The sequence below is a fragment of the Microtus pennsylvanicus genome, chromosome 11 (assembly GCF_037038515.1).
Source record: "Microtus pennsylvanicus isolate mMicPen1 chromosome 11, mMicPen1.hap1, whole genome shotgun sequence".
Classification (NCBI taxonomy): domain Eukaryota; kingdom Metazoa; phylum Chordata; class Mammalia; order Rodentia; family Cricetidae; genus Microtus; species Microtus pennsylvanicus.
In genome coordinates this window covers 99,779,793-99,807,484 of record NC_134589.1, presented here as the reverse complement: position 1 = coordinate 99,807,484, position 27,692 = coordinate 99,779,793, and the positions used below count along the sequence as shown (strand labels likewise).

Here is a 27,692-nt window from a genome sequence, read left to right as displayed (position 1 = left end):
CTGTACAGTTCTTGATATAACTTGAATATTAGACCTTCATCAGCTACATGACCTACAAATATTGTCTCCCATTCTGTGGGTTGTTTTATGCCTTTTTTCCGGGGGATGTGTAGTTGGGAATGTTAGAAACAAAGACTAATCTTGTTCCGCCCTCTCCCAGGCCTCGTGGCTGGGAGTCCGCCTCCCGCCCGACCCTCTCGGCCCCGCCTCCCCGCGCCCCGCCCCTCCGGAGCCCTCTCAGGTCGCAGCTGCCTCCCGCCCCGCTTGCCTCTAGGATGTCGCCCCGCCCTTCCCAGGCCCCGCCCCTCGCGGCCCGCCCCCTCCCAAGCCACGCCCCGAAACATCCCCGCCCCGGGCTCGCCCTGCCTCCCTGGAACCCTCCCGGCCCGCGCGCGCGGCCAGAGCAGACCTCCCGGCTCGACAGGCGGTGCTGGCGGCGGTGAGTGTGGCGCCGCTGGGTGCTGCGTGGGGGATGCCGGGCGCGGGGCGCAGGGCGGCTTCGAAGGCGGGGACCGCGCTCTGGCACCTGCCTAGAGCCCGGGGGCGCCGCGCTCTCCGCGGGTGGCGCGTTCTGGGCGGGATTTAGGGCGAGGGGTTCCAGCCGCACTCCTGTAGTCTCTAGTTGGCAGGCCGTGACTGCCCAGCTCCCATCGGAACCTCCCCGGATGATTGTCCCCGGGGCTTATAGGAAACGGCGCGGTTTTCTTTAGTAGCGTCTAAAATCTAAGTTGCTGTTTGGAGAACGATTGCTCGCGGACTCTGAAACTAAAAGCGGACAGAAAGTAAGATAACTTTCCAGATGCTCCGTGGCTGCTCCGGGCCCACGCGTGGGCACTTTTGCTCTTATCGCTGTGGGTTTCACGCGGGTTCCCAGAAGGGTGCGGGCTTGCCGGTGAGCAGAGGACCCGGTAGGTTCGCAGAGCTCCTAACCCAGGCGGCCACCGGTGACGAAGGTGAACGTGGCCCCTGCCTGACAAGCCTGCCCAGTTCTTGCTTCCCAGGGCTTTCCAGGTCAGCGTGGGTCCAGACGGTGCGCTTAATTGTCATTCGGTGTCGTGCCCACTCCTTCCGTTCAGGCTTAAGAGGGAGTGAGTGAGAGGGGCATTGGGTGTGTTCTAGGAAGGCGGAGCTCCAGTGATCAGGCCGCATGGATCTTCCCTAATATTTTTCTGGTTTTGTGCTTCCGGATAGTGGAGCTGATGTCATTCACTGCTGGACTGAGCGGTAGTTGATGGGAAATAGTTTGTGGGAGTCACGGGGCGTTCTGAACTCCCATCGGCTTTTTATTCTTTTGAGACAGGCTCTTATGTAGTCCTGGCTGGAATCCCAACTCCATATGTAGCCGAGGCTGGTCTTGAACGCCTGGATTTTCTGCCTTCACGGTGTTGAGATTACAGGGTTGTGCCAGCCTTTTCAAAATCTAGCTGCACTCCCCTTGGCATCGTGAGCTGGAGTTGGTTCAGGGACTCCTGAACTCCATATTGGAGTTCTTTGAAGGAAAGTTGTTTCTTCCAGTCCGCACTTGCCTGCGTTTCTGCCCTCACTCTGGCCTTCTCAGGTGGACTCTGTTAAAGCAGAACTAAGGTTGGTGGCTGTGAATGGCTCCGGGTGGTATCAGGAATTCCTTCAGTGTTTGTCTTTATCAGCTGGATCAGGATCCTGAGGGCGTGTCACTTGCTCTACCTGGCTCTGGCCTCAGCCTGTCCTTGTACTGCCTTATAAAAGTGTACAGGCCAAGGCCAGCTAAGAAATGTTTGTTGTGGATCTATTGTGGGAGAGCCCCATTGTCCTCCCTTTCCTGTCGCACTAAAAGCATTAATAATGAATAGTTTTATTACTGCCTGGAAAAATGTGTGATGTTTTACTGAATTAAATGACCCAGTGATTTCTCTAAAAATCCACCATCAGTTTCTAGAGCCTCTAAAATACTAGATTGAAGTAGCTCCAATGGCTTTGGTACATACATTTTTTTTGTCCTTCCTTGTGGGCTGGCTGTGGGAGGGGAAAGCACTACACCGTGTTCTGTAAAGGTGCTGAAAAAAAAAATGGTTCCTGGTTTAAAAAAAAATGGTACAGATCAAAAGTAGGCATGCTGTTGAAACGTTCAGAGGTCAGCTTGGAATCCCAGTGAGGGCAGTTGGGAGGCATTCCTAGACAGGAAAGTTATATGGGAAAACTGAGGTCTTAGCACACTACACATTAGCAGAAGGGTCCCAGCAAAACCACCGTGGACCACTGTGGAGATGCAGACAAGTCCCTGGTCAAAGATGGTCAAAGGGGGAACCACTGAGAGGAAGGAACTGGCAGGCATCCCAGCCAAGAAGATAAGATGTTCCTGCTTTCCTACCTTCATCTGATCTGGGCATGGCCTGATGCCACTGTGAGAGTGGGCAGGACAGGCAGGACCCCTCCTCCCACTTCTTCCTACCTCGGTGACGTCAAATTCTCTGCTGAATTTCCCCCGAAGTGCCGTGAGAATGGAAAAGAACTAGTAAGAGGAAGTCGTGGAGTCTTGGCACCAGCCACTTCTGTTCTGCTTGTTTTGGCTTTCTGCTGCCATGAAAATAGCCTAGGGAGCCAGGTGGCTTCTATCCACAGGTAAATAAACTCAGCTCTGTGTTTCTGTCTTTGCAGCCCATTGGCCACCAATGGCTGCTTCTGAACATGGCTAGTGTTTACTTGCCATCGAGGTGGTGTTTAAGGTCAAGTGCAGCTCTCCAGGGGTCCTCATAACTTCATTTTATTGTTGAACATTCATTGACACTGTGGATGTCATCTACAGTGATGACAGCATTGGACCCACTGACGTTGTGACTTGGCTAAAGGTCTTTAGACATGTATGTCTTTCATTAGGTTTGTAGACACTGAAAGGTAAGGTTGCTGTCTCAACAACCTAAGAGTCACATCCAAAATGCCTTCAACAAGACAACAATAGCAAAGCCTGACAAGTCCAAGAGCTTCCACACATGAAGACCGAAGATCCTGAGATGTTTATTACTGCAAGGGTGACAGATGGTGGGGACAGACAAGTCTTTCCGGTACTCTGTGAGTGTCTCTTTCCTGGGGCTAGAGTAGGACCCCCAGGTTTTAACAACTATAATCAGGCAAGAGAGGAGTGTTTTTCTTTGTTTAAATTAACGTGTATGGGAACTAGAGGGAAGACTTGCTACTCTTCCGGAGGACCAAGTTCAGTTTCCACCACCCATGTTAGGCACAACTATCTGAAACTCCAGCTGCAAGGGACCTTCAGCCTCTGTGGGCACTGCACTTTGTGCACAGGCCCACATCTGGACATGTAACTCATATACATAATTAACAATAAAGCTTAAAGAAGTTTTGAAGTGCTGGTGGGTACATGGAACCGTGAATGCGGAGACTAGAGGACAATTCTGGCTTTGGGTCATCTTCTGGAGTACTGCCCACCTCCTTTGAAGTGGGATCTCTCATGGCTCTGGAGTGGATTGGACGTTTTAGACTAGCTGAACTCACTGGTTGGCTAGCGAGTACCGGAGATTGTGAAGTCTGTCTCCCCAGCACTGGGATTACAAGCTTATGCTATACACAATGCCCGGCTTTTTCTGTGGGCCCTGGATGTTGAACTTGGTCCTCAGGCTAGCACAGCATCTTAGTAGCCAGGTGGCTCCTGCAGGGTGAGGTTAATAGCCCCAGGTTCTACAACAGCCTTGGAGAGATTATTTCCTACTTCCTTTACCTGCCCTTGGGGAGGGAGGCTATGCTTCTGTGGCTCAGTCAGTGACCCTTTCTGTTCGGTCACCAGTATGCTGCGTGTTGTCCTGCGCACCGGTAGGTGGATGGGCAACAGTGCTATTCCCTGTAGAGCGCTAACTCCCCAGGGTCCAAAGCCCAGCAGCATGTCTGGCATCATTACTGATAGCATCTTCAGAGCTCACATGGGAGAACCCTGCAATTGGGTTACAAAAGAGAATTATGTTGGGTCTTATTTCCCCTGGGGTGCAAATGGCCTGCAAGACACAGGTTAGATGCACCTGGAAGATTTTCAGAAAAATAACAATGGAAAAATTAAGCCATTTGGCCCATGGAGCCTCTTGCGCTACCTTGGAGCTTCAGAGTTCAGTGTTAGCTGGACACAATACCACACACCTCCTTCCGCCCTCAGGGGATTAAGGCTGGGAGATTGTTGCACGGCCAGTTTGGGCTGCTGCATAGTGAGACCCTGTCTCAGGGAACCAAACTAGCAAAAATAAAAACAAAACCTAAAACAGGAACAGAAAACAGCATTGACCCGCTCAACTCTGATTCCATTGAAACTTGTGGACCATTACTGATATTTGAAAAATTTATATTAAGAACCAGCAGTAGGGCTGGTAAGATGTCCCAGCAGGTAAAGACGCTTGTCTCCAAGACCTATGATCTGAGTCCAGTCATCAAAATTTGTGTAGTGGAAGGAGAGAATTGACTTCTCCAAGTTCTTCTCTGACCTCCACACTTGCATGGTGGCACACATAGGCACATGCGCGCACACACACATAAACTAAATAAATGCAATTTTAAAAATTAAAAATAAACAATAAAACCCGGCAGGATTTCAGGAAATGTGGAAGATGAAATCAGACATAATTTGAACACCGATATGAAGTGGATACCGATTTTCTTTGTTGGGTGGCCCTGTCTTTTGTCCCACTAATCAGGACACACAGGATCTGGTAGCCTGGTGCAGACCTATTGATGTTTCTGGTGCCATTTCATCAAAAGCTGGCATTCATGGGGAGCCCCAGGGAAGTGGTCCACCCTGGCTGTGGGGCAGAGCTCCAGGCCGTGGAAGCATTTTCCATTTCACAGATCAATGTAATTTGTAGTTCTGCCGCATTTGAACCTGACTTTAAGCTTGTGGTAACTTTATCTTTGACTTGTGGGACATATGACCCTGCAGAAACCACTGAAATTCAGAAGATGAAATTTGAAAACATTTCTCTGAAATACTTTTCTAAGAGCTTCTGAATTCCATTCCAAGGTGTATGGAATCAAGTTTGTGAGGGCTGCCAGACGCCCACCCTGCAAAAACTGTCTTCCTTCTCCAGAGTCTTAGCCCCTAAACCACAGAGGGTCCTAGGCTGCGCTTTTGTCCAAGCCTGCTTCCTCCTCATCCATAGCGTTTGAGAAGCCCCATTCATTTTCCTTGAATGGCTGCCAGAGTCATCTGCAGGTTAAATTTCATTACAGCAATGGAGCTGATGCCCATTCCTGTGTTTTACAGATTGTGGCCAGTGCTCCGAACTTAAGACTTTGTAAGCAGTGTTTGAGCTCACGGACATGCAGCCCTGCTTCTTTACACACACACACTATCCTAAGGGATACTTTGCTCCCTTTTCCAAGACCTCAAAGACCAGCGGAGCAGACCCTTTGGCCTTCTGTTTACAAAGACGGAAAGAGGCCATTTTCTAAGGCTCACCTCCATCCACACACCAGCTCCTTTCCCCATCTATGATCTCCATATTAATGCCTCCCAGCCTCGTGTTTCCTTTCTAGCTTTGGGGCAGTGGGACAGTGGGCACAGGAGTGGAAATGAATTCCTTTTCTTTCTGGAAGAAATGTTGGTTGTTAAAAAGCTCTTTATCTCTGTGAAGGCCTTTCCCTTTGTGTGTTGGTCTGATACCTAAATCTAGGAAGCCATTCTCTACCAGGGAGCCCCTGTGGAGCCTGTATTTCCCACAGATGTACCACCCACATGTGGCTGAAAAGAGGTCCAGGAGACAGCGCTCAGCTTGGACATGCCTTTGAAAACTGTCCTTTTGCTTAAATCCTAGGGTTGTCTCTTTTAAGTTTATTTTAACCTTCCCGCCACTCTCTTTTTGAGACAGTCTCATGCAGTCCAGGTTGGCTTCTAACTCCCCAGGTCTAGCTAAGTTTGAACTCCCAATCCTCCTGCCTCCATTTCCTTAATTCTGGAATTAGAGGAATACACCACTAAACCTGGCTTCTCTCTCTCTCTCTCTCTCTCTCTCTCTCTCTCTCTCTCTCTCTCTCTCTCTCTCTCTCTCTGTGTGTGTGTGTGTGTGTGTGTGAGTGTATGTGTGTATTTCTGTTCACATGTGTAGGTGTGCACATATATATGGGTGAATGTGTATACCCAAAGTTGTCAAATTTCTTCCTCAGTTGACCTCTGCTTTAACTGTATTGAGGCAGGGTCTTGTGCTGAACCCAGAGCTCCCCATTGGCTAGTGTAGCTAGCCAGCTGCCCCTGCCCCCCAAACCCCGTGCCTGACTATGGAATGCTGGGATTACAGGCAGCTGCAATGCCTGCCTGTTTTACATGGGTTCCAGGATCTGAACTCTGGTCCTCACACCTGTAGGGCAGGTCTCTCCCCACTGAGATGTCCCTCCAGTCCTTACTCCTTTCCCTCTTTCTTTCTCTCTCTGAACTTTCTGAAACAGGGTCTCTTTGTTGTGTAGCTTTGTCTTAGGGTTTCTGTTGCTATGAAGAGACACCGTGACCATGGCAGCTCTTATAAAGGAAAACATTTAATTGGGGTGGCTCATAGTTTCAGAGGTTTAGTCGTTGTCATCAAGGTGGGACATGGGTGGCATGCAGGCAGTTGTGGTACTGGAGAAGGAGCTGAGAGTCCTACGCCTTGACCTGTGGGCAACAGGAAATGAACTGAGTTTACACTGAGTGTATTGGGGGCAAAGGTGCCCCCAAGGCCCACCCTCATGACACACTTCCTCCGATAAGGTCACATTTAATAGCACCACTCCCAATTACATTCACACTATACCTGTCTCCCTGAATATCCAAATTCATTATCCTCCTGCCTCACTCTCCCAAGAGCTGTGATTACAGGTATTGGTCCTCCAGCTTGGGCTAAAGAAAACGGCTTTAAGAATTTTTTTTTTTTAGACAGGGTTTCTCTGTATAATAACAGCCCTGACTGTTCTGGAACTCATAGAGATCAGTCTGCCTCTGCCTCCTGAGTGTTGGGATTAAAGATGTGCACCACCACTGCCTGGTTTAATTTTATTTTTTGTGTATGAGTATTTTACCTGAATGTTTGTGTACTACTTGCATGCCAGGTGCTCACATAAGACAAAAGACAGCATCAGATCCCCTGGAAAGGAGTTACACAGCCTGTTGTGAGCTACCATGTTGGAGTTGGGAATCCAATCAAAGTGGGCTTTTATCTCCAGCTGCATAATATAGTCCCATTGCAGAAACAGAACTGCCTAGAGTGGGAAGCAATTAGGGCCCAGGAGATAGTCACATGCCATCAGGGCTGCTTGTGTGTGGGTGGCTCTGGAGGAAGGATAGGACTGAAGAGAATGCTGGATGCCTGCCACAGGGGATCACATGACCCTAAGTTCCCAAAGCCACCTCAGCTGGCCGCCTGCAGAGCTGGGCTAGGAAGTAGACACCACAGCACCTCAAATATTAGGGAGTTATTAGATATTTATAGGCTAGGGGACATTGTAGCTGGACCCTTCCTCCTGGTAAACAGACTCTAAAACACAGGATTCTGATTACTGGTAGAAGAATGGGCCCTGGTTCTGTCCGACTCTGGAAGGCCATTACTAGATCGACCTAAACACGGTTCTAAATCTTCTTTTCTTCCTTTCTTCCTTTCTTTTTCTTTCGTTTTTCTTCCCCCTTTCCTTCCTTCCTTCCTTCCTTCCTTCCTTCCTTCCTTCCTTCCTTCCTTCCTTCTTTATTTCTCTCTCTTCCTCCCTCCCTCCTCCCTTCTTTCCTTTCTTGACAGGGTCTAATGTATTGCAAGACAGCCTGATGCCTCGTCTCCTGAGGTCTGGGATTAAGCAAGGTGTTCTCCAGCAGGCTAGTTAGAAGGAGGCTTCTGATAACTGAGCACTAGAAGATACTCCAAATGGGCCTATCACTCACGTGGACAGGACAGTGCCTCAGGAAAAGCCGTTGGTTCTGGAGCAGGTGAGGAGGCTCGTCAGGTAAAGGCTATGCAAGCCTGTCGACCCGAGTTCAATCCCTGAAACCACATAGAGTGGAAGGAGAGAACAGACTCCAGAGAGCTGTCCTCTTCCCTCCACGCCAACTCCTTTTCCTGCCCCCAGTAATAGGAAAAAGTACATTTTAAAAAGCTGTGTATTCTAGAGAGTTCAGAATAAGATGGATGTGGGAGCTGGAGAGATGGCTCAGCAGTTAAGGACACTGGCTGTTCTTCCAGAGGTCCTGAGTTCAATTCCCAGCAACCACATGGTGGCTCACGGCCATCTGTAGTGAGATCTGGCGCCCTCTTCTGGCTTGCAGGCACACATGTAGGCAGAACACTGTATATATAACAAATGCACACTTGTAATCCTAGTACTGGGGAAGCAGAGGCAGGTTGATCACTGCAGCTTCAAGTCAGGCCTACTTGGCAAGACCATTCCAAAAAAAGTATTTTTATTTTTTAAAAAAGAATACAAAGTCTGCAGATGTGGGACGTGGTCTACTCAGCCATTGTTAGCGCATGCTTGTCCCAGAATGCTCTGTCTATGAGAAGTTCTGCTTGTCTGTGCTGGGTTTTTAATCTTTTCAGTACTTACTTATCTTGTATGGATGTATGTGGCCCACATGCTCCTCAGCCTTGAGTCATGGTGTAGTCCTTGCTGGTTGCAGACTTGCTAGGATTTCCTGTGTGTGTCATAGTGTTGGACCCTTGGCTGAATGATTCAGGACACTGGCTATCCCAATGACAGGAGCAGATGGCCCCACTGACTCTGTCACTCCCAGGAACAGCTTTCTCTGGTGGGAGGGTAACTTGCTCTGTCGGGAAATGCATCACGAGAGGAAAGAACAGACAACATCTAGAAACTTAGTCATGTTCTCTCGACGTGACTGCAGGAGGACAGTCTGTGTAACAGCTGGCAGCTAGCCTGTGACAAAGTCCAGCCACACATTGTATTGACTTTTAGTCACCTCTCCTAAGCTGTTAGGATGAGCCTACTGGATGAGGAACCTTTCTGGCAGAGGGGTAGGATGATGGAGTCCGTCAGAACACTTCTCCCTCTGCTCCCATGGAAAAGGCCAAGTCCTGAAACTCCCTTAGGTCAAAGGGCTGTGCTTTGGGGGTAAATTTCTTTAATTTGTGTGCATGCACACGCACATACTATGCTCTTAGAGAACTCAAGAGAACATGGAGTCCCCTGGAACTGAAATTCTAGAGTTTGTGAGTTGCCAGATGTGTGCTGGGAACAGCAGCTGGAGTCTTTCATGGGAGCAGCTGGTGTTTTAACAGCTGAGCCTTCTCTCCTGCCCTGAAGTTTTCCTTCCTTTCTTTAAGACAGGGAGGGTCTCAGTAGTCCAGGCTGGCCTCAACCTCTTTGTAGCTGAGAGTGACATTGAACTTCCGATTCCCTGCTCCCACCTGAGTCTTGGGAGTGCAGACCTGCACCACTAGGGTTTCTGGGGATTGAACCCAGGGCTTCATGCATGCAGGGCAATCACTCTAGGAGCTAAGCCACACCTCCAGCACTGAGGCATCAGCTTTTTGAGTCACCATACTGGTGACTCTTTATATAATAAAGAGTTCCTACCCATTTGTTCTGATGGAGTCCAGGTCCTCAGGAAGCTCACAGCACATGCTGGAGAAGGCGGTGGTGGTTTGCTGGTATAGCCAGGGATGAATCAGAACCAAAAAGTCCAGACAGACACACTATGTTGCTTCTTCCCATCTTTACATATATGTAAAAAATTAATTCTTTTTTAAAATCCAAAAGAAGAAATGCTAGAACAGTGTAACAGTAGGCAAATAATCATCCTACTGTATTGTCTGGGGGATAATGAAGTGTGAGCATACGTAGTGCAGCTGGTTTGGTGTTTCCCAAATGTCTGTAGTCCAAGCTTGGTTGGCTGTGCAGATGTGGACACCACAGATAGGTTCTTCCCAACCTGTAATTAGAGCCTTCCGCACTCTGCAAACAGGAGGGACCCGAGACACAGTTCACAGGACAAAGGGCTGTGGTCATGTTACTTTAGCGTAAGATGACAGGTGCCTGGGAGTGGGGGCAGGCACAGACAGGTTGGCTGAGGACATTGTTTTTTCCCAAGGAAAGGATTTCTTTGTTGGATGTGACTGTGGCTCTGGCAAATGTTGGTCCCTCCTTCCCCTGCCCGCCTGCTTCCTGCAGGAGCACAGCATCATCCCTTGTGTGTCTGCCCAGGTTTGTAATGCCTGTGTAGAACGGATAACGCAGATGGCGGTACCTTGTTGCTGTTCCAGCTTGTTCACAGCATGGCGTTTCTCAGAGATGTGTTTCTGCACTCAGAACGTCCTGATTCTTCCTTGATGGCTGCATACCATGTCCTTCTGTGGCAGGGTGGCTGGGCAGGCCACGGCTAAGTTCAGCAGCTCTGTGGAAAACCCTGAATCCTGGTGGTCAGAACCCTGAGCCTCAGTTTACCATCAGTGGAGGCCTGTGTGTCTGCACCCCGGCCAGCTCCACGTGAGCTTTAACCAGGTTGTGGGTTAAACCTTTTTTTCTTCCCAGATAAGCTTTTTGTTTTATTGTGTGTGTTCATGTATGTGTGTGCACAGTTGGAGGCCAGAGGCCAGCCTGGGTGTTATTCCTCAGGTACTGCTCACGTCTTTTTGAAATAGCGTCAGTAGCCTGAAGCTCACCAAATAGGCAAGACTGGTTTGCCGGAGAACCCAGTGCCGGGCTCCCATGTGTGCGCTGAGACAGGGTCTCTCGCTGAAACTGTAGCTCCCGATCCGGGTTTACTACACTGTCCAATAGCCCCAGGAACCCACCTGCCTGCCCCCCACCTCTGGAGTTACAAATGAATGTCGCGACCCTCTGTGCTGGCCCCAAAGCCCCCGAGATTAAACTCAAGTCCCTGTAGTGACAAGGTCTTACCTGTTCAGCTATCTCTCCAGCCCTAAATAAACAACGTACTTTGGAATGGCTTCAGATTTACAGGAAACCCACCAGATTAGCCCAGAAAGTTCCTGGGGAACCTTAGTTCGCTTCACTTTTGTAAGAGGCTGAGTGAATCTGAACAAATAGAAACATGTCTGCTTGGGTCTCGAGGCTGAACTACAAGATACTGGTATCTAGTGAGGGTTTTCTTCGCTGTGTCCTCTCAGGGTCCTTGTGGGGAGTGGGTGTGTGTTACTAAATACATTCAGAACACAGCCTTCTGCTCCTGGCCCCTCACATGTCCTTGTCACATGTGAAGTCCATTCCATTCCCATAGTGTAGGAGTCTTGTTCAGCCCAGCTCTAGGCCACAGTCCAGGGTCTCCCTGAAGTCAGATATGGATAAGACTTGGGAGATACAAACTCTTTCAGCTACAAGCCGTGAATAAAGTTCTGAGTGAGGACACTCCCTCAGAGAGGAACGGGCGAGAAGAAGGGAGTACCAGTCTAATAGGCAGGGTGTTAAATCCGTGTGTGTGCATTTGTACCTGCTCCTCATAATCGGGTTAACTAAACTGACCAGTAGCTCCGGGGACCATCCTCCTCTGTCCTCCAGCACAGAGGTCATAGGACGATGCAGACTGGACTCAGGTCCTTTGCATGTTGTGCTCTTAACTGATGAATCTTTTCCCAAACCAAAAGTTGTGTTTTTTTCTGTTAAATTTATTTTTACATTATAGGTCTGTAGGAGTGCCCTGGTGCCAGTTTCTGAGAAATCTAGAGGTGTTGGATCCTCTAGAGCTAGTTAGAGGCACCTGTGAGCCACTTGATGTGGGTGGTGGGGATTGAACTTGGGTCTTCTGCAAGAGCAGTAATTGCTCATAACCTCTACACCATCTTTCTAGCCCCTAACCCCCTTTTGAGACAGGGTCTTGCTATGTATCAAGCTGACTTTGAACTTGTGATTTTATTTTTCTGCCTCTTCCCCTTGAAAGTTAAGATTTCAGAGATCAGCCGAGCGGTGGTGGCGCAAGCCTTTAATCCCAGCACTGGGGAGGCAGAGGCAGGTGGATCTCTGTGAGTTCAAGGCCAGCCTGGTCTACAAGAGCTAGTTCCAGGACAGGCACCAAAAGCTACGGAGAAACCCTGTCTCGAAAATCAAAAAAAAAAAAAATTCAGAGGCTCATACCTCCAGATTTTTTTTATATACTTTTCTTTCTCTTTTTGAGACATGGTCTTATGTAGCCCAGAATGGCCTTGTGGCCTTGGACTCCTGGTCCCCCTGCATTCATTCCTTCCTTCCTTTCTTTATTTCTCTTTTTCTGTTGTTTTTTGAGACAGGGTTTCTTTGTGTAACAGCCCTAGCTGTCCTGGAACTCAGTTTGTAGACCAGGCTGGCCTTGAACTCACAGAGATTCTCCCCTGCCATGCATGGCCTTTTTTTCTTCTGCCTTTGTTTCTCAAGTGCTAAGATTATAGGAAGCACTGCCACACCTGGCAGAATATTCTTTCCACGTGCCAGCTCCTGAGGTCCTGGACAGCCGTGTCCCCCACTTCCCCCAGCTTTGCTGAGCTCTCCTAGAGAGCAGCTCTCACAGACTTGCTATCTGGTGACTTCACCCCTGTGGTTCTGCCAGTTGTCACCCTCATGGGGATTCACAGTGGTGTCTCTCTGTGACAGGCCTCTGCCTGGGTAGCACCAAGGTTCCTGCATATCTTTGACGTATGGTGGGAGGAAGCTCTGTGCCACCCCTACATCTTCAGCGTCTACTAGATGAGAGGGGTCCTCACTAGAGTGGGGTGGGGTTGTCTTAAGGTCTTCTGGGCTTTTTCTGGAAACCTGGCCTTGAGCTCCCAGCTTGCCTAGGAGATCTCCAACACGTCTGTATGCTATCGTTGTTCACAGACCCCTTCTAAGCTCTTCTCTTCAGAGGATGGGCGCCCGGCCACACCCTCGTCCCTCTAGGGATGTTGTGTGTTTATCTAGCCAGGCTGAGATTTCCGTTTCAGTTATGAGTTCCACTAAGTCATTTCTTTCTTCATTTTGTTAAATGTGTTTAAAAGCAGTCACAGTGCTTTGGTATCTTCTGCCGAATGTGGCTCCTCCGCTCTGTCTCCCATAGCTCCTCAGGGCATGCCCATGGTTCTGCCCGGCTTTTGCTACTTTAGAGCAGGCAGGGCCCACACAATTCCTAGTCGGGCCTCTCGGCTGCCTGTTCTGGAGACTCAGGATGGTCGCACTCAGAAGTCCCCCTTTCCACTCCCTTTCCCTAGCTGCTGGCCTGTTACTCTGTCCCACTAGGGCAGCACCCACCTCCTCGGTCCTCGGTCCTCGGTCTGTAGACTACAGTAAGAGGGCCCATGAAATGCCTGTAATAAAACGATCCAGCGCAGGGCTTTGTCATGCTGGCCAAGCAGCCACCAACTGAGCCCTAGCTCTAGCACGACATCATTGTTTGTGAGACAGGGTCCCTCTATTATGTATCTCTAGCCGTCCTGGAACTTGCTGTATAGACCAGGCTGGCCTTGAGCTCACAGAGATCCCCCTGCCTCTGCCTCCGCCTCCGAGTGCTTGCGTTAAAAGGGTGTGCCATCACGTCAGGCTTCTTCTAATCCTATTTTTAAACAGCTTTTCTTCCTTCCTTTCTTCTCTCTTTTCTCTTCTTCCCTCCCCCCTTCCCTCCTTCCCTCCCTTCTTCCCCTCCTTTCTCTTTTTTAGAAACAACCTCACCGTGAATCTCTGGAGCTCCCTGTATAGTTGAGGATGGCCTTGAACTTCCCATCCCCCTACCCAGGTTCAGGTGCTGGGGCTCAAACCTGCAGCTTCATGTATGCTAGGCAACACTACCCATTGAACCCTATCCTTGTCCTGGGACAGGCTGCACTTAACTCATTGGTTTGCAGTCGCAGGAACTGTGAGTCCCCTTGTGGTGGGGGAAAAGGGTGCTAAGTTGCTTTTTATAATGGTCCTTCACACTAAAATACACTGTCTGGGTATTCCCAGAACTGAGGAGCGGGGATCAGGTTTTCAACGCTCTCTGTTTTGAGGGCAGGTTGGACTTGTGGCAGGACAGACGTGGGCTTGCTGCTCTCAGCCGACCCCACGTTTCACTTCAGTGCCCGGGATCCACGTTGTATTTAGTTGGCATTTCCTCTCTGCTGCTTGTTCCAGAATGGTGTCTCTGGCTCATTTGCTGTGAGACTGACCATTTTGACCATGCTGGCTCTGTTCCCCGTGATAGGCTTTCTTACCATCCAGATGGGCCAGGAGTGTGGAGCACGGAGCTGTGGCATTCTCTCCCACCATGGTGGCAGGTTCACAGAACCTGCGTCGCTTCTCCTGCCTGTTGAACTCTGTCTTCTGGCAGCTCCCTGTTTTGAGAGACGATTGGAGGTGCGTAAGTCCAGAGAAGGACTGTGTTCCATTTGTGAGGTTTGAGGTTGAGGAGTGACGAAACCCCAAGTTCTTGGAGACCCGTTTGGAAAGTGTGGGTCGCTGTGGCATTATCTTGCCAGTACGATGTGGTCCCCAAGCCAGACCCTGAGGGAAACAGAAACTAGAAAGGGGGTGAGGCCAGGCAAGTTCATGTGGAAGGTGGCCTGTGAGAGAGATAGGTGGCAAGGCCAAGACCTGGACTTTTCACTATGACAGATAAGAAGTGGGCCCCTGTGAGGCCTGGGCAGAGCTCCTGGCTGGGAAGACAGACGCTGTTGTACCAGAAGACTCTGGAAGCTTGTAGGCCTTGATTACAGACGGAGCCAACCCAGAACTAAAAACGAAACCAGAGGGGGCTCAGAACACGCTTGGTTGGTAGACTGCTTGCCTAGTGTGCACGAAGACCTGGGTTTAAGCCCTAGTACCACATAACCCAGCTGTGGTGACGCGGGCCTGTAATTCAGTTCTAGAGAGGTAGAAGCAAGGAGGACCAGAAGTTCATAATATGTTTGAAACTAGCTTGGGCTACATGAGACCTTGCCTAAAAACAACAATAAAAATAACTCACAGGTAAGGAATGTCAGGGGGCAAGACCCATCCTCAGGTGTCTCCTTGGGCTTCCCCGGCTTCTGGGGTGGGGCTCTACCTTGTCCCATGGCCTCTTCCTCAACATTTCAGGTGTCAGCATAACCTCTGACCTGCCTTCCTTTTATAAGGGCTCTTATGACGACATGCAACCTTCCACACACTGCCTGTGGGCGTCTCTGACATGTAGTACACCAAGTTAAAATTCAAGAGTTTACTTACGCCCCAGGGTCGGTTCAGAATGGCAGGAACTTCTGAGCCAAGTAGGGAGTTATCAGGAGGAGGCTCCTCATGAGTCCAGCTTTTGAAGGGATCTCACGGCGGGGCTCAGGACAGGCTGCTGTGGTGACCCTGGGACATGTTGACAGGCTTGGCCTATAGGGCCCTGGGAGGTCAGATACCCTCTAATACCGTTGAACCTGTGTTGTCCCTTTGACCCTCGTGATAGAGAGGAGGAGTCCTGCTTTTCCACCACTCCCCTCCACCCTTCTTATTTTCTCCTAGAACCAAGAGTGGGTGGAGGCAAAACCTTGGGAGAAGCCCCTTCCACAGAGCTGGAAACTGTGTCGCTGTGACTTTTCGTGAAGGATTGCAAAGCCTTGAGTCTAATAGACTGGCGTTTTCTTTTTTCTTTTTCTGGTTTCAACTTGCTCTAACGCCTCCACACTTCCCGTTTCCATGTCTGTCCACCCCACGCCTTGACTTGACCTCCTATTCAGATATTCCAAGGTACCCTGTGGAGCCATATCGCACCCTCAGGAATCTGGAGGTCGCAAAGGGCTGCTGGCTCAGTTTGAGGGGGCAGCCTCACTGCCCTGTTGTATGGAGACCGTCGTGTCTGAATGGAAGTGTGAGGGCGGTGCCTGTGTGACCACCTCCTCTTCTCAGATTCCAAGTTAGGGCTTTTCCCCAGATCATCCATCGTGTCTGTGTGTGCACGCGTGTGGAGGGCAGATGCCAGCCTTGACTGTAGTCCCCAGGAGTCATCCAAACAGGGTCCCTCACTGACATAGAGGTCACCAAGCAGGCTGGGCTGGCCAGTGACCCAGACCTCTGCCTGTTTCCACCCCCTCCGTGCTTTATCACAACCATGTAGTACTATGCCTAGCTTTAAAAACAAACAAGCATGGATTCTGGGGATCAAACTCAGGTCTCTGTGCTTGCAAAACAAACATATTACCAGCTGATCTGTCTCCCCAGAGGATGCTACCTTTCCCAGTTTCCTCAGGAATCAGCAGGCCTGTGCCACCATACCTAACTCTCTGCTTCCAAATCTTGATGTTGTTGGAGACGGGTGTCCTGTGGCATTTAAACATGGCTACTGTTCTCTGCAAGTGTTTCCTCAGAGCCGCCAGGAGGGACCCTCTTGTCCTGAGTTCTGGGGTTTGCACCTAAAGTGTTCCCTATTCAGAGAAGTCTTCTCCCAGGTAAACTGGGGTATGGCTCACCTGTGAAGCACTGTGATGTTTTGGCTGTGGTTCTAGCTGCTGAAGCAGTTATGAACACATTTCTGCTCTTGTTCTTACAGAACCCACAGGGTAGTCAGGAAGCGAGGTGAAGACAGCTACCGAAGAAGTAGGACACTGGCAGCTAAGACCGGGTGCCTGTTCCGTGTGTTCTGTGTGCTCTCCTCAAACGGGCTTCTTTACTTCAAAGAGCCAGAAGAAGTACCTACCATTTGCAAGAAAACCCATGCACTAACGTCGCGTTCACAGGGCATGGGAACCTGGATGTGTGAACCGTGTCCTTGCTGAGCTTTGTAGAGAGACTGGAGGAGGCCAGAGTGACTTCTCAAAAGGCACACAGTGCAGGCCAGGGTATAGGGAATGAGGAGGCACTGGCCCAGTCAAAGTGAGAAAGTAAGTCTGCCTGGGGACATAGAAGCAAAGCTACCAATGCGGACATTCTCAGTGATGATAGAGATTAAACAAGATCCTGTGGGCAGAAGGGGGAACTCTCTTGGCCTTTGAAAGCCAGGACATTGATCATCCTAATCAGGGCGTGGGGTGGGTGGTCACTAGCTTGGTTTCAGGTCTTCAGTCCTTGGAATGCCTGAGTACCAACATGGAGCCCCAAATATGAAGCTGTACCTGGAAAGTTCTGGCAACGTCTTCATGTCCCCGCTACTCCCAGTGTTGGAGATTTTAGTGAAGATGTTTTAATATATGCTTAAGCACGGGGGGCTAGGAGAAAAGAGAGGTGCTCAGAAGACAGTAAAGCACACCCCAGAGTTTGAGTGCTGCCTTCTAAGACAGAATCACAGCACACAGGGAAAAAGAGGGATCCACGAAGAGACAAGAATGAAACTCAGTCCGATTTTATTGTAACCAGTGCTGGACCAGGACTTTTTTTTTACTTTAACCATATTTAAGCACAGCACAATTTTTTAAAAAAGTATTCAAATAACAATTAACTCAGTCCCAAGTGCACAATTTAAGACAGGTTCACACTGAGATTCTTTACGAGTACATCTGGCTTCCTTCACAAGAATGGGAACTGCTGACTCAGAGAGAGTGCCCAAGACTTAGGTCTAAGGAAGTTGACTGAGGTGAACATAATGCCTGTGAGTGTCAGGATTGGCCTGGCCCTAAGATAACACAGAAGTCACTTAGGCTGTTGTACAGTAAAAGTGACCTCACTCATAAGGATGGGTTTTATAGTCTAAAAGCAAGGCTCATGGTTTAGGGAAAACGGTTTTGGATAACTAAAAACATAAATTCTGGGAGATAAGGCAGCCTGTGCCATCAGACAGCAAAGGATCAGCAGGTTGTAAAACGACATCATTGCTGGCATTCCTGGGAGAGCAGCTGTGCACCTCATTCCGTTGCCTAGGTGACTGTGTGTTTGCCTTTCCTGGCTTCTCTGTGTGCACAAGATTCTTTGTTCTCTACATACCTTCTCAATGCTGGGGTGACAGATGCCCACCAGCTGGGGATCAGAACTCTGGCACTTAGGCTTACGTGGGCAGGAACTTACAGACTGAGCCAAACGCCCCACTCCTAGTTAGTGTTTTTGCAGCAAGGTCTCACCGAGTAGCCCAGGCTGGCCTTAGATTTAAGGTCCTCTTGTCCCTATTGCCTGAATTTGAGCTTATAGGCATGTCCTGGCAGAATTAACCATTCAAAGGCAACAGTGGCTTTTCATACTTCACCACATTGTGTGACTATCACCTCCATCTGGTTTCAGAATATCTCATCACCTCCTGTGCCATCCCCCAGTCCCTGGCCACAGCCAACTTGCTTTTCATGTCTATGGACTTACCTATTCTGGGCATTTGGCATCAGTCAGGTTCGTCGGAAGCCTTTGTGTCTGGGGGCATTTGGCACCAGTCGGGCTGCAGGATCAGAAGCCTTCAATCTCTGGACTCAGCAGAATGATTTTGAGGGTCATTACAAGCCATGGCTGGAGCCAGGATCCACTAGCAAGAAGCTAGTGACCTAGTGACCTCTTGGCTTTTGGCAACCTCATCTTTAGCTTTAAATTGGGGTGACTTGTGTGGGGACAACCAGTCTGGTTTAATCAACATGGAAGGAACACCTGCTATGGGCACAGGCCGGGAAGATCTAGGGTTTGTGGGCAGCGCCTGGAATAACTGGTTCTCCTGAGCTGTTCAAGACAAATTCCTTAGAAACAAATCTGCCCAGGTGTTCGCCGCCACAGTTCAGAACGCTAAAGATCACTAAGCCTGATAATGGATTTGGGGACATTTCCCTTCAGCAGGATCACCAGTTTACTCTCAGGTGAGGGACCCCAGAGCCTTCGGGGCTCTTTGTTCTGAAGCAGGTGGTGGCGGTACCAGCCCTGTGAATTTTACATCTCCCACCCCCAACAAGTCCAGACCCCTGATTTGGAAAAAGCAGATAATTTTCAATCAGAAGTGTCCGGTGATAAAATAATTGAAATCTACACTTGGTGAGGAATTTTTATATTATGTATGGGTGTGTGGAAATAGTATTTTACTATGCTAAAAAACTTCTTTTATTAAAGTCATGTACTGAGTGTTAGGATGGCAGAGAAAGCAATGGCCCTTACTAGTCAGTTTGGGGACTGTCACCTTGGCTTCTGGGCAACCTGTGCAAAGTAAGGCTGACACTTCTGATGTTCTCCCGGGCTGGGAGGGGCTTTGGTAAGGTATAAAGAGCGCTGGAGCCTAGTGGATGAGGTTCAAGCCCCAGCCCCTCACCTTCCTACCTGTGTGACTTCCGATGAGCAGCTTGACCCCCTGAGCCCGTTTGTTCAGGTACAAATCGGGATGATGATGATAACCATAATATTCTGTCTCCCTGACTCATGTAAAGGGGTGAACCAGTCTGTTAGGTAACGTGAGAGGTGGAACCCGGGGCCTCAGCACACACTGGCAAGTACTCTACCACCAAGTCATATCCCAGGCCCCATCCTAGTGTGAATCCAGGGAGGAGGTGGGCACTGGAAGAGATTTGCCCCCTCAAGGTAAATGCCCAGTAGGGCTTGGTTGGCAAAGTGCCTGAGTTCAGATCCCCAGAAAGCACAAAAAGGCCAGACGTATCTGTAAGACAGCACCGGGGAGGCGGAGACAGGAAGATCAGGACTCCAGGTTTCCAGCCTCACTGAACATCAGGTTTGCTGAGAGCAGTGGAGGAAGACACCTGACATCTGACACATAAAAAATAAATGGCAATGTCGGGTGCCATCTGGTGCTGCCTTCTTCCCTCTTGGGCCAAACACAGTATTTTTAGTGTTAATCCCAAGACAAGGGTCTGAAGGACCTGATGGTGATTTAGGAGTGACCCAGTGACAGAGTGTAAGTGGACAGCAGCCAGCTCAGTTGTGCTTGGCCCCAGGGCAGTGGAGAGGAGTGTGTCTCCATCACTACAGATGCCGGACCGTCTGGATGGAAGGAGAGCCAGACTCTGTCAGTGAAGGGTTAACGTGGTATTGGGAGGGTCACATCTGTGACAGTACTGTGACATCTCTCACCAAGTAAGGGACAGGCTGGCCTTCTCAAGAGTGCACTCACAGGGCAGTGACCAAGTGGGGGGCTGTGAAAACAAAGTTGTAAATATTACAATAGTGTGTGAACCTCAAACTCAGCTCTCCCCAACAAAATCTTATTTCTTAATTTGAGTTTCTCTTGCTACCCAGAAATTAAATTATATTTAAATTAATTAATTGAGTTAAATATAATTTAATTATTCTGCCTGGGATGGAGTGGTGGTGATAGAAAGAGCCTGCGTGAGAAGACCTTCCCTGTAGCAGCTTTCTGGGAGTCCCTCCTAGACACAGTCTGCCTGTCATTTAAGATACCATCTGCCCCACAGCAAATCTCTGAGGCCCAGATATGAAGAGTCTTGGGATTTTAAGTAATGGGTTGGGACAGGACTAGGGCATTCTCAGAATTGACCCAGACTCCACTTCTCTTTGCTGGTCTGCAGCAGAGGTGGGAGTTGGTTCTGTAACCCTCAGACCGTCTACAGTATGCTAACACAGAGCCTGGCTTCAAAGGTGCCAAGAATTTCAGTTAGAGTAGCCACAGCAGGGACATTGTGCCGAGTGTGACTTTCTAGGTCACTGTTTCTCCCCCTTCCTAACACTATGCCCCTTAATTCAGTTCCTCACGTTGACCCCAATCATAAAATTTTTTTCTTTGCTACTTCATAACTGTGATTTTGTTACTGTTATGAATTGTTGGTATCTGTGTTTTCCAATGGTCTTAGGAGACCCCTGGGAAGAGGTTTTTTTGGGAGGGGGGTCTTAGAGACAGGGTTTCTCTGTAGCTTTGGAACCTGTCCTGGAATTAGCTCTTGTAGACCAGGTTGGCCTCGAACTCACAGAGATCCACCTGCCTCTGCCTCCCAAGTGCTGGGATTAAAGGCGTGCGCCACCACCGCCCGGCTCCCAGAAGAGGTTTTGACCCACATCTGAGAACTCTTGCTCTGGGCCTTCTAAAAGCAGGACCTGGAGTGTCTAGGCAGTTGGCCTTGTCCCTTCACACACACATGCCACCTGTGAAGCCAGCCTCACTTCTCACCTTTAAAAAGGAGCTGTGGAGTTAGGCATAATGGCATACTTCCATAGCTCAGCATTTGGGAGGTGGAGACAGGTGGCCAGCCAGGGCTACATAGTGAGACCCTGTCTTCAAAACAGAAAACCAAACAAACAAGATCTGAGCTTGTCAAGTTTGTACGTGGATGCCTCTGTCCAAGTTTGGAACTAGCTAAGGACAGAGGAGTCCTGAGATGTTGGGACAGCCACTCCAGCTCCCCGTGATTCCCTGGTGAATGCTGGAAAAGGGAAGACTGAACGAATAATTAAAAGATTTTTGTTTTGTTTTTGTTTTTATGGGTTTTTTTTTTTGGAGACAGTTTCTCTGTGGCTTTGGAGCCTGTCCTGGAACTAGCTCTTGTAGACCAGGCTGATCTCAAACTCAAAGAGATCTGCCTGCCTCTGCCTCTGCCACCACCGCCCAGCTCAATTAAAAATCTTAATGACAGCTAAACAGTGGTAGTAGGAAGGGGAACAGCTTGAGTTACCCCACACAGCTCCCAGTAACTATGGCAACCAGATTCTGTCAGGATCACCTGACTTGACAAGTGTAACCACTCAACTGCCCAGGGCCACCAAAGAGACCTTACAAGGCTGAATTTTAAGCAAACAGATTTTGTGAAGGACAGGGCACACTTCCGCCATAGCTAGCTTTGGTGTGGCAGTCAGAGGATACTTGCAAGAGTCAGTTTCCTTCCTCCACCTGTGGGTGGGTGGCAGAACCAGCCCTGTGGCAAGTGCCCTTTCTGCTGAGCCATTTGTTGGTCGCTGCTCTTCTTCCTTTTCATTTTTGTAGAATTATAAATGTGTTTATGTGTCTGTTGGATCCAAAAGCAGTAAAGAGACAGTGTTCATCTGCATATTCCAGAAGATTCCGTGAGGGGGTGTTTGTTGTGGGGGTGGTCCAAGGCCTTACTCTCCAGGCCAGGAAGTCCACTCCCTTCCTTCCTTTGAAGGAGAAGGAGAGAACCCCACACCCCCATCCCTAAATCTGAAGGCCAGTTCTTTTAAAATGCAGTATTAAAACCCAGCATAGTGGTCCAGGGCTGTAATCCCAGCCTGGGGGAGCTGAGGAGGTGGCAGGTTATGTGTTCTAGACCAGCCTGGTCTAATCAAAAACCAAGTGCAGGTACCAGGATATCTCTCTAGCTTAGCTGGTGGCCGCAGGCCATTTTCACAACTGTGCTATTGCCCTTTCTTGCCCTTCAGCACACTGTAGTCCATGCCCCACTCCCTGCCAGGGGCAATTTTAGAATTTCTGAACCACCGTCTTATAATTTTTATAAGTCTTAATTTTCATGGTAATCTATGAAGCAGTTTGGGGCTGGCTGTCCTCCGAACAGGAAAGGACAGCGCATCCTTCACACCTGTCCTCCCATCACAGGGCAGTGTCAGTTACTGCGGAGCAGTCAGGGGTCTCTGCAGGCCGAGTCAGTGCTCTCTCGAAAGCAAATGGGGTGGGGGCAGGGGCATCTTCCAAATGATCAGCTGATTTTGGGTCTGCCTGTGACTTTGCCTCTCTCTGCATTTCTTTTCCTGTCAGAGGAAACCCACAGCACACCTCAAACTGCTTTTGGGCCCCTTCTCATTCTTTTGGTCTATTTTTAGCTCTGAAGTGGTTTTCACAGCACGCTACTGTGATCTTCTGAAACCCCCTTCCTGCCCTCCTTGGGAACTTGGTTCCTTCTCCCGGAGACCCACACCTGGGGTTGCTGGTTTGCTGCGCATAAAGACTTCATCTTGAATCATGTAGCTCACTCACTGAAGTTCTTCCGTAGCAATGCTCTTAAAAATACACCAATAGGCCGGGCAGTGGTGGCGCACGCCTTTAATCCCAGCACTCGCGAGGCAGAGGCAGGCGGATCTCTGAGTTCGAGGCCAGCCTGGTCTACAAGAGCTAGTTCCAGGACAGGCTCCAAAACCACAGAGAAACCCTGTCTCGAAGAAAAAAAAAAAGACACCAATAGAGGCCGGGCGGTGGTGGCGCACTCCTTTAATCCCAGCACTTGGGAGGCAGAGGCGGGCGGATCTCTGAGTTCAAGGAGGCCAGCCTGGTTTTCAGGAGAGGCTCCAAAGCTACAGAGAAACCGTGTCTCAAAAAATCAAACAAAAGAAAAAGAAAGATAGACAGACAGACAGACAGCGATGGTACTGAAATTAATCTAATTCCACATGTAACTAGTACCACTGATCATATAACCAGTGGTTTAGTTACCGATGGGCTGTCTCACATTAGTTTTGTGTAGTAAGTTTTTAAAATTTAGGCTGTACTTCAAATCGACATCTAACTTGATATTGTTTGTTTTGTTTTTCAAGACAGGGTTTCTCTGTATAACCCTGGGTCGTTCTGGAACTCAGATCTGCCTGCCTTTGCCTCCTGGGTGACAGGGTTAAAGGTGTGTGTCACCACTTCCTGGCGGATGTTAATTTTTTTTTTTTTTTTGGTTTTTCGAGACAGGGTTTCTCTGTGATTTTGGAGCCTGTCCTGGAACTAGCTCTTGTAGACCAGGCTGGTCTCGAACTCACAGAGATCCGCCTGCCTCTGCCTCCCGAGTGCTGGGATTAAAGGCGTGCGCCACCACCGCCCGGCTGGATGTTAGTTTTTAAATACCTATGTATTTATTTATTGGGATGGGTGTACATTGGTTAATTAATTAGGGTGGACGCACACACTGTGACACATCTGTGGAGGGATCCAGAGAGCCCAGTTTGCAGGAGCAGGGTTCCTCTCTTCACCATGTGGATCTTAGGGACCAAACTCGGATAATCACGCTCAGCATGAAGCACCGTTACCCCTGAGCCACCTGACTGTCTGACCACCTTACCCCCTGAACCACCTTACCGACCGATCGCCATGACATTTCTCAATGTTACACCCCCACCTCCAACCTCTTGCTTTTTTCTGCACTTTGAAATGCTCTCCTAAACTTCCGGAGACTCCTCTCCTTGGGCCAGTAGAGCTTGTTTAAAGATGGACTCTGGCCTTCTTCCTGCATCTCTTTGCTTCCCACGTGTTTTGGAACAGGAGCTGTTTTCCGTGGATGGAGGTAGCAGGGCTGGCCAGCCCCGATGCCTTGGTACACCGTCCTCAGCCCTGGCTGCCCGTGTGTCCTGTCTGGGAAACAACCACACAAAGTGGGACCCTGTGTCCCCCCGCAGCTGCCCTGTGACTGGCGAGCATCAGCAGGCCAGGGCACAGCCTGGATTCTGGAGTATAATTCCGGGCAGGTAGCAGTCCAGGCAGGCACCAGTTCTGCCAAGGGCAGAAAACCCTCTCCCTCACTGAAGTCACCATGTCCCTAGCTACCTTGGGGCTCCACTTTCTAAGTGGGAAGTAATGTGATGGGGGTTCACTTTTGGGCTGTTCTGAGACAGGATCTTGCTATGTAGCCCAGTTTGGCCTCAGAATTGATTTATAGCCAATGATGACCTTAAACTCTGATCCTCCTGCTTGTCTCTCTAACTCTCAAGTACTGAGATTACAAGTGAGCCCAAGGCCTCATGCATGCCAGGCAAGCCCTTTCCCAACAGAGCCACGCCTCCAACTAATATGCTTCATTTTAAGATAAAGCAGTGATGTGTTTGTGTGTTTTCCTGCGTATATGTTTATGCTTCACGTGTGTGCGGTACCTGCAGAAGCCAGGAAAAGACACTGGATCCTCTGGAGCTGGAGTTCCAGGTAGCTGTGAGCCTCGTGTGGCCTCGATCCTCAAAAGAGCAGTTAGTTTCTCCTTTACACGGAGGTGCTAGGACTCAACCCATGGCTTAGTGGCTTGAAGAACACACATTGCTCTCTCAGAGGATCTGAGTTAAGGTCCCTGCATCCATGGCAAGTGGCTCAAAACTGTCTGTCATTCCATCCCCAGAGCCTCTGATGGCCTCTTCTGGCACTGTGTTCATGCATGCACAGAAACACACATAATTAAAAATATTTTTAAAGTAAATAAAAAGGAGGCAGATTCACCTTGTTACCTAGCTCAGGCTGTCCTTGGACTTCCCTCTTCTTCCCCAGTGCTGAGATTACACTGCACACATTCACCTGGAAAACAAACAGAACAGAAGAACATAAATAGTCCAGTCTCGATTGAGATTTTTTTAAAGTGAAAAAAAAAAACCCACATAACAAAAGAGAGCATGGCCAGCCTCTCAAAGCGCCCCTCCTGTACCCTTCTAGATTTCTCTCCCCTGGTATCGGTTGTCATGTGTCTTGGGGCACCAGGTTTTACTTGCGTCTTCTCATGGTTGGCATTTAAAAGCTGCCATCATTTCTAAGACTCAAGTCAATTTGTGAAAACCCACATTGTTAAATAGAAGAAATGCTGTTTTGGAGTGTGTGGGCTGAAGGGGAGGCTCCTCGGATCAGAGGCAGCTTGTTTGGTTTGGTCTTTATGGGTAATAACTTACTTTCTGTCTGTACTTGGAAGTTCCTTGTGAAGGTGATACTTTCCTTGGTTGTTCAGTTTGTGCTATGAGGGATGGGATGGGCAGTGGGCGTGTGAGCATCTTCTTTCTCCTTGCCCCCTTTGGTGGTGTTTCTGAGATAGAGTCTTAAGTGACTCAGGCTGGTCTCCAGCACTTGTTAGATAGCGAAGGATAATCTTCAAGGTCTGCTTCCACCTCCCTAGTACTGGGCTCTCAGGCATGTGCCCACCCCCAGGTCAGCTGAATTTCTTATAGTGTCTTCTGTTTTTGCTTTAGGTAAAATGTCGGCTCCAGGACCTTACCAGGCGACCGCAGGCCCTTCTGCAATGCCCACCGCACCCCCATCCTATGAAGAGACAGTGGGTGTCAACAGTTACTACCCAACACCCCCAGCACCTATGCCGGGGCCAGCCACAGGACTCATTACAGGCCCAGACGGGAAGGGCATGAATCCACCTTCGTACTACACCCAGCCTTTGCCTGTTCCCAATGCCAATGCAAGTATGTATGTCACCCAAGTCCTTAGTCACCAAACCTGTGGACCCTGAGGTAGAGGACAACAGCAAGGTGCCAAAGTATCAAAGCCAAGTGACAAGCACTGTGACATCCACCCCACCCTGGGTTTCTCATAGGATATTTCAGACATCCCATTATTGAGACCTGTGATTTCCCTATTTAGTGGCTAGCAAGATGACTCAGTGGGTAAAGATGCTTGCTGCTATGCCTGAGTTTTCTCCCCAAATGAAAGAACCAGCTCCCCCAAGTTACTCTTTAATCTCTACATGCATGCACATGTGTGTACATACACATGCACAGACATTAATAATAAATGTAATCAAAACAAATAAACAACAACCAAAACCAACAAAATACATAGGAGCCTCCACATGCCTGCTGGGCTCATAGCATTTGCCACTGCCCCTTGCCTGAGAGAACTTGGGAGTGGGAGTGTTTGAGTTTAGAGCCAGGGGTGACTAGAGAACTCCAGTCCTGAGGCCAGCTGGTGTGGGCACAGTGCTGAGTGAACAAAGGGAGGCCAAGCTGCTGCCCCTGTGGGGGCAGGGTCTCACCTGGACCCTTGGGCGGCTTCTGCAGAGTCCTTGATGGCCAGGTGTGTGCGTGTGTGCACCTACTCAGCATTGTAAGCTGATGAGAACCATCTGAGAGAGCAAGCCTGTGACTCAGGCCAGCAGAGCTGGTCCCCTGTCCTTCTGCTTTAGTTTTGTTTGTGTGTGTTACCTGTGGAGGCCAGAGGTCAGCCGCAGGAGCTAGCCACCTTATTCTAGTCTGTAAAAGTAAGTGTGTGTGTGTGTGTGTGTGTGTGTGTATGCAAGTGTTAGCATGGATGGATGGGTGGATGTGCACCATGTTGCATGACTGACACACAAGGGGACCAGAAGGAGTCAAAGGAGTCTTTGGGTCACCTGGGAATGAATTTGCAGGTGGTTGTGAGCCACCATGTGGGTGTGGGAATAGAACCTGAGCCTTGGAAGAGCAACTAATGCTTTTAATGGCTGAGTGAAGAAAACATTTCCAGTTCCCTTACTCACCTTTCTAATGGCTCAGTTTCCTCATCAGCATGTCCCTGAGTTTATGAGTCATTCTGTTAAAATTAACTTCCTGGGTCAAGCCAGAGCCATAACCTGATAAAGAAACTGGTCATTGTGTCCAGTTCTGAATTCTTGGGTTGAAGAAGGAGCTCACAGGTTATTACTATGTAGCCCTGGTTGGTCTGGAACTCACTAAACCAGGCTAGTCTTGGACTCCTGGTTTTATTACCTCTAATTCCTGAGTGCCAGGATTGCAACCCTGCGTCACCATGCCCAGTCTATGAAATCCTTGGGGTTGCACATACTAGACACTCAGCCAGTTGCCCGTGTCAACAGCCCTCTACTTTAGTCTCTCTTAGACCAAGTGATCAAGAAATAACTTATTCTTTTTTTTTTTTCGAGACAGGGTTTCTCTGTGGTTTTGGAGCCTGTCCTGGAACTAGCTCTTGTAGACCAGGCTGGTCTCGAACTCACAGAGATCCGCCTGCCTCTGCCTCCCGAGTGCTGGGATTAAAGGCGTGCGCCACCACCGCCAGGCTTTTTTTTTTTTTGAGACAGAGTTTCTCCGTAGATTTTGGTTCCTGTCCTGGAACTAGCTCTTCTAGACCAGGCTTGCCTCGAACTTACAGAGATCCGCATGCCTCTGCCTCCCAAGTGCTGGGATTAAAAGTGTGCGCCATCACCGCCCGGCGAAATAACTTATTCTTGAACCAAAACAAAAATTACTTAATCCAAATTTCTGTATAGCTAAGTAAGGTATACTTCTTGCTTTCTGGAAGCAGGGTCTTGGTAATAGCAAGTTAATTCTCAGTAGTCCCTAGTCCCCCAATTCCA

General features: G+C 49.2%; 1 protein-coding gene across 2 annotated transcripts in view; it reads left to right on the top strand.

Moving 5' to 3' along the window:
- Positions 1-349: 349 nt before the first annotated feature.
- Positions 350-27,692, top strand: part of Litaf (lipopolysaccharide induced TNF factor) — a 34,609-nt gene continuing 7,266 nt past the window's right edge. The window contains exons 1-2 of one of the 2 annotated variants that reach the window (XM_075942036.1): positions 350-439; positions 25,585-25,809. In XM_075942036.1, the coding sequence (XP_075798151.1) occupies positions 25,590-25,809 (220 nt within the window). In that variant the 5' untranslated portion in view covers positions 350-439; positions 25,585-25,589. Of the gene's footprint in view, positions 440-759; positions 783-25,584; positions 25,810-27,692 lie in introns of those variants that run through there. The other variant, XM_075942037.1, reaches the window with a different exon arrangement.